Here is a 12251-nt window from a genome sequence, read left to right as displayed (position 1 = left end):
AACATTTCAAAAAGAAATATAAAAATAATGGTAGTGTTGAGCATAAAGAATAAAAGAACCCTGTTCCAGGCCTATGTCAGTAGTTTGTGGCTGCTGGAACAGAGCCCTACAAATCTCAGCCTACCTGCATCACCAATACCTGATTCAATAGGCCTGGGTGCCAGGGAGGTAAGAAAAGGACTCAGATCAAGCAGACACTGACTGGCCTCTGAACCGAGGTCCTTTAGAGAGGTTTTTTTTTTCTCAACTCTCACAAACAAAAAAAAAAAAAAAAGAAAAATACTTATACACAAAATAAAACTGAATAAGAATAAGGTATTGTTTTTATTTTGAATTTAGAAGACATTACGTTGATGTCCCTAATGTATACACAAATATGTACAGATAACAGTAGCTAGATTGGCCATTTCCATTGATTTGCAGGAGGTTCTTCAACGAGCGGCTCCCAGGGCTTCCACGCAGACATTTGTCTCACCAGATACAATTCATTTTCTGCCTGTAATAAATTTGAAAAGTTCCATTATTTTTATGCATAATAAACATGAATCTGAATTCATAATTCACATACATCAGTAATTCATTCATATTGTGTCATCAATGGAATTCCTCCATTGCAAGTGATCTGATTGTTTCCAATTCACTAGTGCTGCCACATACAGGGTCTTGAAAAAGTATTCATACCCCATGAGCTTTTCCACATTTTTTTCTAGTTACAACCACAATCAAATGTGTTTCTGGGGATATTATGTGATATACCAACACAAAGTAGCAAGTACTTGTGAAGCGTAAAGGAAATGATGATACATGTTTTCTAATTATTTTAGAAAGATAAATCTGAAAATTGTGATATGCATTTGTATTCAGCCCCCTGTAGTTCAATACCCCTAAATAAAATCCTGAGGCGCCAATGGCTTCCAGAAGTCACATAATTCGTAAATTGAGTGCACTTGTAAGTAATTTATTCTCAGTATAACTACAGCTCTTATGTTAAGGCCTCAGAGGTTTGTTAGAGAACATCAGCGATTAACCCCTTAATGACGCTGATCGCTAAGGGACCTTATTCACGATGAAGGTCGGGAATAAGGGAATAGCACCGCCCGCCACGCATAATTTGTGCAGGTATCAGCAGCACATGACAGCAGACACCCTGCAGTATCGGCCCTGGCCAGTTTTGAAGCCGATCTCGGACAAATAACCCCTTAAATACCGCAGTCCATCATGACAGTAGTATCTAATTGGTTACAGTAGACCCTTTGTAACCATCGGACCTCTGCGATGAGATTCAAAGGTGCCGATGGTTACCATGGTACCCTGATGTGTGATGATCCAAGGGTACAGTGGCCTGTGAGATTCTGCTATAAGCTGGGTCTCACAGGGTGTGTTAGTGAGATACGGACCTTCTCGTGGGTCTAAGTAAAAAAGTGAAGAAAAAAAAAATTAAATATGTAAAAAAAAAAAAGTAGAAAAAAATAGCGCACAAATCACGAAAAGCCATTTTGTCACACAAAACACAGCGTTTGTGATAACACAAAGAAAACGTATACAATGGATATCGCCGAGTCCGGAATGACCCGATCTATAAAACTGACATTATTTATTCCGTAGTGCGAACAAAGTAAAAAAGAAAAAGAAGTAAAACGCCAAAAATGTAGCTTTTTCATCATACTGAATAGAAAGGAATAGAAAGCGATCAAAAAGTCATATGTATTTAAAAAAAAAAAAATGGTATAAATGAAAACGCCAAACTGTGCCGCAAAAAAAACAAGCCCTAATATGGCTCATTGGACAAAAAAATAAAAAAAGTTACAGCTCTCCGAATATGGTATTGCAAAAACAAATTCATTTTGTAAAACATTGTTTTTAGTATGTAAAAATAGCAAAGCATAAAAAAAATATATAAATCTGGCATCGCTGTAATTATACCGACCCGACGAACAAATAGGTCTTATCACTTTTGTCGCACGGTCAACGGCGCAAAAAACAATTTGGGATTTCAGAGTAAATTCCGCAAAATCGCGATTCAGACAAAACCCCTGGTGGAACCAGTCCCTTATGAGGCAGATGGAGTCACTTTGGACTGGTCTCTGTTTTGGAGGTGTTTCATCGTTTAAGGCATCTTTTTAGCATACAAATGTGGGTGACCACAAATCAATGCATGCCTAAAATGATGGATACCACCTGAGCAGACGTCAAATAGAATACGAAGTGTTTCCTTCTGCCCCATGGTGGGTGGTTCCGTTTGGAGTCTCGTCTGAATCGCATTTTTGTGGGATTTACACTGAAACCCAGACACAAGTGCTCAGCACTCAGTACAAGTGTACAGGGTCATATTGTAAGCCCCAATGTGCTGTGACCAGTAACAAAAAGTTGAAAACTATTGGATTTTTTTCAAAGCGCTTGTTTCGGTGCAGAACCTTGAGGGTCACAATGCGACTCCATTTACTTGTACATGGCTAAAGTGGCCATGTAGCCCTAGACTAACAGTCCTTAACTAAAGTGTAAAGGATGTAACTTTCTACCAAAAAGGGATCCCCTCATGCAGAGCACAATCCCACAAAATGTGAGGTCTTGCACTTTTAACTAAAATCTCTGTCTCACTACCCCTTACGAGCCCTGCAATGCGCCCAAACAGTATTATTTTTTTTTTAACAATACCTTATATAATTATAGATGTTAAAAATCAATAATCAAGTTATATACACTTTGTTTACAAACTCTCAGATTTAGTTTCCTTTATTCCACATTTTCTTATATTATTATACTCTAATATTACTATTTATAATTCCAGTGTTCACTTCTATCCTATCACTCACTTGACCAAAGTAAGCCCTTGGATGTTGCACTTCCTTATTTAATCTCTACAGAATATTCTGTTAGCCCCAATCCCAGTTCATGGCTTGGTTATTGCGTCCACTTTTAAAAACAGTAGTCATACATAAAAGATACAGGTGAATTTTTATTAGCCATGCGTAATTTTGAGTGGCAGGACAGCTTTGTATTGGCTTCAATAGACGTAGAAAGCCTGTATACGAGAATTGCCCAAAATTGAAGGATTAGAGGCTATAAAGATGATATTTGCTAGTACTAACAACAGTGAGGGCTTCATCAACTTCACTGGTGAAGGAATTGGTTTCATTTTGGAGCACAATGCATTCAAATTCTTGGACACCTGGTAAGTGCAGCGGGTGGGTACCGCTATGGGGACGCCCGTTGCATGTACCTTTGCTAATTTATATCTAGCGGTTTTTGAAGAAAAATATGTTTATTCCTTTAAGAACCCCTTCCTAAAACACATTAAGTTGTTCCTCAGATTTGTCGATGACATCTTCATTGTTTGGGATGGAACGAGAGAGGTGTTTCAGGAATTTGCGGACTATTTGAATAGGTCAAATTCCATGAACATGCATTTTACCTTGGTGTTTGGAGGATTGGAATTAGAATCTCTTGATGTGAATGTGCAGATTTGCGAAGACAGGATTAATACAGAAGTATTTAGGAAGCCCACTTCCACAAATTCCTTATTGCATTATGATAGTGAGCACCCTCTGCATATAAAAAAAATCATTACCATACAGCCAATTTTTGAGGGTAAAAAGGATTAATAATGACCCCAAACGCTTTGAAGCGCTATCGAAAGATTTATATTGTAGATTTTCCAAAAGAGGGTTGCCCAAAAACCTCCTTGACAGGGCCCTAGTAAGGACCACAACAGTGGATTTGCGCTCTATGGGTGGTTAATTGGTTGGGAAAAGAAAAGATACTCAAAAAGGAGATAAAATTTATTTTCAATTTTGAATTTGGGCCAATGGACAGAAATTAGAACGGCAATTAACAAGAATTGGCATATCCTGGAAAAAGATGAAGGTATCTCAGATATAATAGCAAGGGGACCTCTAGTAACAAACAAGAGGTCAAAAAAACCTTAGAGATGTATTGGTACACAATCGAATTAGAGCAGAATCTAGAAATTGGCTACAAAAGAATGTACCGATAGGTAATTATAAGTGTGGTCATTGCTCTTTTTGTGCATTTTTTTTTTTACCAGCAAGTCCTTAAAAATAGGGCGAATAACACATGTAATAAGGGACTTTATTTCTTGCCGTACGCAGTTTGTTGTACATGTCCTGTTCTGTCCATGTGGTTTTCATTATTGGAAAAAACAATTCGCTCCTTACTTGTGCGATTTAGAGAGCATTTCAATTCAGTAACATCAGGTAAAGCTGTCTCACGATTAATCAGTCATATAAGAGAGAAACATTTGGGCAATCCTGAGGTTTTAAGTTTTGCAGAGGTTGAAAAAGTTGTTTTACCTGCACAAGGAGGAGATCTGCATAAGATGTTATTGAGAAAAGAAGATAGGTGGATTATGCATACAAGGGCGCGAAGTGCAGCGGGATTTAATGATAAAATTGACACGTCTGATTATATATATATATATATATATATATATATATATATATATATATATATATATATATATATATATATATACACACACAAACTTTTGTTACAGCCTAGGACCCGTAGTAGCACACACCGGCTCGAAACGGCCGCCGTCCATTGCGTCTCCTCTTCACACTTCCTTGCTATTTTTATGCGATTTCCAAATAAAGGACATAAATGGGACGGTGAGTGCCTGTACCACTTCTTCCTCATATTTGAATTTGGAGTTTCACCATTGGACTTTATGTGGAGTGTCACCCGAGGTCCTGGAGCTGGCATCTATTCATAGTCCTGGAGCAGCGCAGCTGTGCCTGGCCGTTCTGATCACTCCTACTTTTGAATTTTACATATCTTGTCTTATCACATTCTGCTTCCATTCAGCCTTTAATCTCTTTCCAATTTGGAATAGATTCAGATAACCAATGTTTTAACAAGCTTATTTTGACTAATAAACAGATTGTATAGAATACGGGGTTAGTTTTTCCTTTTCTTATTGTTGTACACCGTTCGCACTCCTGCAGTAATGGAAAAGAAATGGTAACTGATATAGAGGAACACTAACACCCGTATTTTCCAATATAGGTTTTAATGTCTTTCCAGAGTTCTTGTACTTTGGGACACAGCTCCATCGTAGCTGCCTACCAAGGAAAGCTACCGTAAAATCGGATATTAAGACGCACCATCATTTTATTTAACACTTTTTTTCCCTATTTTCCTCCCCAAAACGTGGGGTGCATCTTATGGTCTTCTAGTTCGCAAAATACGGTATCTTAATGGGAACCTGTCACCCCGTTTTTTGAAGATGAGCTAAAAATAGCGTTAAATAGGGGCAGAGCTGGGCGTTACATTAGTGTCTTTGTGTGTCTTTATTACCTACCTATGCTGCCGAAATACCTTTGTAAAGTCGCCGTTTTCTGCTGTCACTCACGCTTGTCTGGTCCTATGGGCGTGGTGACAGCGCTGTTTCTCCCCCAGAATCCTGCTCATCATTACGTTGGTGGCGTAGTGGTGTGCGCATGTCCAAAAGGCGAACCCACTGCCCAGGTGATGAAAAACAGCGCGATCTGCGCTATTCAGCCGTTTACCGGTGGGCGCGGCCATCTTTCCTGTGGCCGCGCGTGCGCAGATGGAGCGCTCTGCTGCCCGGGGCTTCAGGAAAATGGCCGCGGGATTCCGCGCGTGCGCAGATGGAGATCGCGGCGGCCATTTTCCTGAAGCCCCGGGCAGCAGAGCGCTCCATCTGCGCACGCGCGGCCACAGGAAAGATGGCCACGCCCACCGGTAAACGGCTGAATAGCGCAGATCGCGCTGTTTTTCATCACCTGGGCAGTGGATTAGCCTTTTGGACATGCGCACACCACTACGCCACCAACGTAATGATGAGCAGGATTCTGGGGGAGAAACAGCGCTGTCACCACGCCCATAGGACCAGACCAGAGTGAGTGACAGCAGAAAACGGCAACTTTACAAAGGTATTTCGGCAGCATAGGTGGGTAATAAAGGCACACAAAGACACTAATGTAACGCCCAGCTCTGCCCCTATTTAACGCTATTTTTAGCTCATCTTCAAAAAACGGGGTGACAGGTTCCCTTTAATATCAGGCAGGAAAGTTTCAAGATGGATAATAGAGCCATTCCATTCAGGCATGAATGTTTACAAAGTAGCTGAATTCATAAAAACGGTCATTTTAAAATCGGGCAGGAAAACTACAAAAAGGATTATACAGCCAGTATAAAATGAGCTTTCAAGGTAAGTACCCCAGCCTCAATGAATCTAAGATATACAGTTAGGACCAGCCTATATTTCTATCCATGCTGTCACACTTAGATCAGGAGAGCAGACGGCCAGTCCGATGCGATTTTCGGGCGAATGACACGGCCGTTGACTGCACCCAATCATGGACGTCGGCAGACAGGGGCGAATATTCATTTTGGATTTGCATATGCTTGACTAGCCGGCGAGTGACAAAGGATTTTATGGGGCTTACAGCAAGACAACGGGGCCACACGCAGCAATAATCATTACATATTCTGAAAGGGCTGCCCAAGCCATATTTCAGAATACCATTAGCATGCTACACAAAAAATTACCTGACAGATCTCAGTTAAGCCCATATTAATTACCAAAACATATTCAAGATGCAGTTATGTAAACAGCTAAAATGCCAGAATGTGTTCCCCTGTCCAAATATTTCTGGACCGAACTTTATTTCAAGAATTTATTTGGTTTATTATGTGAATTCCAAATACCAAGCCAATTCACAGGTGGTTTCACAGCGAGTGTTTTAGGTAGTGCTGTTCTGTAGACTAAAGGCAATAGTGCATTCAAGAAGAATGTGAAATATAGGAAGGCCTATTCCTTTTCCTGATGGATCGACTTCTAGCTTTGGCTAAATCATGCCATTGTGCACGAGGGAACTCCTCCATGATCAGCTCATACACAACCACTGTAGAGAGCTGTGAAGTTTGATATAAGTTTTCAGAGCCGTTCACAAAAAAAAAAAAAATGCAGAATTAATTGTATTTAGCTTTTTACCAACATAATAGAGGATCCAATATAAACAAAAGAACCCTTTGTTTTACCTGTGCAATAACTTCTTCTATTTGGCCACAGTTAATCTTCTCTTCCAATTTCTCAATACTGCTTTCCTAAAAAAGTTTAAAAAAAACAACAAATAAATACAAAACAATGTGTGGACATTAGAGTTGTTTGTTAGGCTGGTTTCACATTTGCGGTTGTGTCCGCAGCGTTTCTACCGCATATATCCGCATGCGTTGTGTATTCCTATATTTAACATTAGGGACGCATGCGTTTTTAATTTTTCGCGTTTTGCCGCGTTTGACGACGCATGCGTCGTTTCCGACTTGGAGCGGAAATGCAACATGTAGTGATTTTTAGAGGCGTCAATTTGCCACCTGGAAACGCATGCAGTCGATTGAGCAAGGATTGCGGCAAAAAAACGCATTGATGTCTATATGAACGCATGCGTTCACAAGCACATGCGTTTGCTTGCGTTCGTGAACGCATGCGTTTCAATAGAGAAAAACATGTCTAGACACTGATAAGCCACCCCCCACATACAAGGTGATAAAGGGAGGGAGTGGACATTTGCAGGTCACTACTCAGCAGACACTGAAGCAGACAAGACACAGGCTACATCTTGGAGGAAAACAAGACCCTGAACAATGTGAGTATATCCTAGCCAATGCCTTACTTTTCTATTTTCTGTCTCTACATGTCCTAATTTCTTGCATTTCTTTCTTTCTACATGCATCAGAATGTCTTCTTCTGCTTCTTCTGATGAGGAGTTTCGTCCTGTGCCGTCGGGAGTCGAGCATGTCAGTGAGGTGAGTACTTGCCTCGTCAGATTGGTAAGTATTCACTGTCACATCTACACATGTGACAATTTGAATTTTTCATTTTTTTAGAGCTCTTCTTCAACTGCAGCACAAACTGGGCAGGAGCATCGGACTCAAGGTCGGGTGGAAAGACGGCAGCGGGTACGTATACAAGGCTGACTGTTTACTGTATCCTCAGTCTAATATTCTTGAATTTTCTTTTCTTTCCATTCCTATTTCGTAACTTTTTTCTTCTGGAATCCTTTTGTATGTTGACTTTCCTATTCATGCCATTTCTCAGCATCTTTTTTCTTTTTTTTCCTTATGTTAATTCACTAAACTTTAATGACTTTATTTAATTTTTAGGTTCCACAACGGGAGGATGACCTAACTGAAAATGACCTCCTCATCTCCCTGGTCCAGGAGCGAGTCCCCTTGTGGGACACCCGGGATCCACTGCACTCAAACAACGTCACGATCTGGTGCCTATGGAATGAGGTGGCCACAGCGATGTGGGATGGCTGGGACAACGCCCCGACTCGGGTCCGAAATGCATTTGGTAAGTATTACACTGCAGTGTGAAGCAGCAGAGACCTTGGCCGTGCTCACTCGACTGTGTGTGATGAAAGAAACTCTCAGGAGTTTCTGTCATCACACACAGTTGTGTGAGCATGGCCTAAAGTCCTTTTTCTGACCATATATTTGTATTTTATTTTTTTTAAACAGTGGCCAAAGTCAAAACACGTTGGCGTTCAATGAAGGACCGCTTCAACAAGGACCTGCGTCAAGAGAGCTGTGTTCCCAGTTGTTCAGGAGCAAGGATCAGAAGATACAAATACCATCGCGTTCTGGCATTTTTAAGACCGGTCCTTGCCCAGAGAACGTAAGTATTTATCACGTGCATTAGGTTCTATTGTTTTGCCATAATGTGTATGTTTCTATTCCACAGGATTTTGCGTCTGGTTATTTTTTGTATTCATTTTCTTTTTCCTTTTTTCACAGCACATGGAGCACAACTGTTGGCCCAGGTTCTGGAGCGGTCTTTCATCCGACAGCCACGGACCCGTCCCAGCCATCCAGCAGCGCTGCAGCAAGTGGGCCTGCCACACTAACTGGAGACCAGGAAGCTGGTCCATCAGGTGTTCCCCTTTCCCAGTCCTCTGCCACTGCCCCTTTTTTTTGGGGCTCCTCCTGGCAGCGGCAGAGGGCATCGGACAGGTCACTCATGCCCGAGTTTTTGCACTTGAGCTTGGTTTTACACGAAGCAATCAAGGCTTTGGGTGACCGAATGGATATTTCACATAACCTCTTGAATGCACGTATCCAGGAGGTCACCAAAAGCCTTGACCAAGTGAAAGCCGACCTCCAGAGGCCAGCACATCATTTTTTTAACCAAATTGAGCAGGGCATGTCGGGACACCTTACTCCTGATCTCCAGCTGAGTGTCATGCAGGCCTGCAATGCTGCTTACGTGCAGGATATGCAGCAGAGTCGGTATTTCCAGCAGACAGTGTCGGCATATCCACCTGTGCCTTCACTGTCACGATTAACCTCAATGCCGACCTCTGCTGCATACCACTGCACGGCCACCTCAGTTCCTAGCACTGCCGGACACCACTACAGCACCACCACCATGCCGAGTGCAGTTGGACATCCCACCACCACCACCATGACAACCGCTGCTCCTGCTTGGACCTCCTCCACTGACACCACGATGCAGCAGGACCCAGGCATGGCCTTCCGTACCGCCGCCACCACCACGATGCAGCAGGACCCTGGCATGGCCTTCCGTACCGCCACCACCACGATGCAGCAGGACCCTGGCATGGCATTACGCTCTACAAGCGCTATGGACTCTGGCATGGCTGCAAGTTCTACGAGAACTATGGACTCTGGCATGGCTGCACGCTCTACGAGCACTATGGACTCTGGCATGGCTGCACGCTCTACGAGCACTATGGACTGTGTCATGGTGCAGCTGGACCCTGACAGGTCACCCACCACTACGCCGCACCATATGAGCCCACCAAGGCTTCCCAGAACCCGGCAAATGCAAAAAAAAAAAAAAACCACAGAGGACTCTTAGTATTCCTCCCCCTTCACCTCCCAATGTGTCTGTAATGTCAGGTTTGTCTCACCCTTCCAGTGCGTCTCAAGCCTCTCATGTGTCAAGCCCCATCCCCAAACTTCCAGACCCTACTAGTTTCATTGCCCCTTCTCCTGCCACCTCTGCGTCGTCCACGGTTAGCCAGGCCTCAGTGCTTCACGCCCCCCGTTTACATCACTCTACTCCAAGCCGGCGCAGTTAAATAAATATTTTTGTTGTTAAAAAATAAATACAAGTTTTTTTGCCCCAATTATGTTTGGTTTATTGTGTCTTTCGCAGCCGGCAACACACACCGTGCACCAAATAATAAACTTTGCCACACACTTTATTTTTTGGCCACATCATATCTCCACTAGTTAGCAAATAAAAGACTGTAGCTTTGTGTGTCTTTAGCATAGAGATATGAGGTGGGCCAAAAAATTAATTAATGTATTATCTCCATAATCTCTTCTTTCTGCTTTGTCTGTGACTAGTGTTGCAGTCTGAAGAGAAAATGGCGGACATACAGTGCAGAACTATACTCAACAGGTCAGGTGTCAAAAAACTAGTTAGGACACCTGACCTGGTGAGTAGAGAACTGCCTTGTATAACCACCATTTTCTCTTCTGCGTACGTAATCTATTCCACACAAACTGAAGGGACGATGGTGATCACACACGGCATATCTATGCTCACCTGTACAGGTGTCAGAAGTAGTGAATTCATGAAGCTGTATGTGCATCATGAATTCATTATTTCTGACACCTGACTTGATGAGTATAGATCTCTTTAATGTGACAGTCATTGTCTCTTCAGTCTGTGTCCAATGGATACAGCAGAACAGAATCAGAACGCAATGACGTCAACAAGCTTACCAATAAAGCAACATGGCTGCCATTACACTAGCAGTATGTGGCCAGAGTTTTATATCAGTATTTGTATGCCAAAACAAGGAGTGGAACAATTATAGGTAAATTATGATATTAACATAATAACTAGCACCTCTGCCTCTGCCTTTATCACCCACTCCTGGTTTTGGATTACAAATACTGATATTAAATACAGACCAAATACTGCTAGTTTTAGGACAGCCTTGGTTTGTAGAGGAAAAACATAGGAGACACTGTCAACACAACCAAAACTAAATTTTATGAATTATTATCATCATTGTAGAAAATTACTGGTACAGATCGAATTACAACAGGACATTTACACAACATTGTCCTGCCATGACACACGTCCAATATCGGAATCAAAAAAGGCAGCAAATTGGTCCCGCATGTGACCAACTGCTGCAGTTGACCGCAGCGGGTGATGCTGGAAATCGGGCAATGGGTGTGCAACTGGTTCATCCAGTTCAATGTTGGGTTGCTCCTTAACCATTATATAATTGTGCAGAAACACACAGGCCTTGACCACCTCGTCGACTGTTTCCACTTTTAGATTTATGGCTGATGCAAGAATGCACCATTTAGAGGCCAGAATGCCAAAGGTACACTCTACTGTTCTTCGGGCCCTGGTCAGTCTGTAGTTAAAGATCCTTCTAGTGTGGTTCAAGTCCCGACTGGAATAGGGCTTCAGTAGGTTTTCACACATCTGAAAGGCCTCATCCCCAACCATAACAAATGGCATCGGTGGATCTTGAGTGTTGGGGAGAGGTTGTGGCGGGGGAAAATTGAAATTTTTTCCATACACACGGCGGCCCATATCCGAGTTCTTGAAAGTCTGGGAATCGTTGCCACGGCCAAAAGCTCCAATGTCCACGGCGATGAAGCGACAGTTCGCATCAGCTATTGCCATGAGCACAACAGAAATTTTTTTTTTTATAGTTGAATACTCCGATCCTGTTCTGGCAGGTTTGATAATGCGGATGTGCTTTCCATCCACCGCTCCTAAACAGTTGGGGAAATCACACACACTCCAGAATTTTTCCGCAATTTCAAGCCACATGTCGACGGTGGGTAGGGGTATAAACTCATCCCGGAGTACATTCCACAAAGCCCGACAGGTGTCCGCAACTATTCCGGACAGGGTGGATATTCCAAGCTGGTATTGGAAGTGGAGGGATGATAAACTCTCTCAGGTTGCCAGAAATCTGTAAGAAAAAGAAACACAAAAAAAATTAGAAGCTATTCTATTTATGGTGTGGTTACGCTTAAAAAAAAAAAAAAAAAAGGAAAAATAACCAAAACATACATGTGAGAAAACACAAAATTTGGACTGTCATTGGTTAGATTTGGAACGTACCTTAATGTAACCAGCAGACGTTCCTCTGGTGGAATCGCTCTACGGAGCTGGGTGTCCTATCTCTGTATGGCTCCTTGGACACAACCAAGCAAATCCCGTAACGAGTCTTGCGACATCCTTGTATATTCCTGGAATT

General features: G+C 42.4%; 1 protein-coding gene across 1 annotated transcript in view; it reads right to left on the bottom strand.

The window, feature by feature from the left end:
• Nucleotides 1-305: 305 nt before the first annotated feature.
• The window catches only part of NDUFA5 (NADH:ubiquinone oxidoreductase subunit A5), a 36513-nt gene continuing 24567 nt past the window's right edge, over nt 306-12251 (bottom strand). Inside the window, exons 4-5 of the mRNA XM_077264938.1 lie at nt 7027-7092; nt 306-496 (exon numbers count right to left, since the gene is read on the bottom strand). Coding sequence (XP_077121053.1) covers nt 395-496; nt 7027-7092 — 168 coding nt within the window. The 3' untranslated portion in view covers nt 306-394. The remainder of the gene's footprint in view (nt 497-7026; nt 7093-12251) is intronic.

The sequence above is a fragment of the Ranitomeya variabilis genome, chromosome 5, assembly GCF_051348905.1.
Source record: "Ranitomeya variabilis isolate aRanVar5 chromosome 5, aRanVar5.hap1, whole genome shotgun sequence".
NCBI lineage: Eukaryota > Metazoa > Chordata > Amphibia > Anura > Dendrobatidae > Ranitomeya > Ranitomeya variabilis.
Note: the sequence above shows the minus strand (reverse complement) of the source record. Positions and strands in the feature narration are given on the sequence as shown.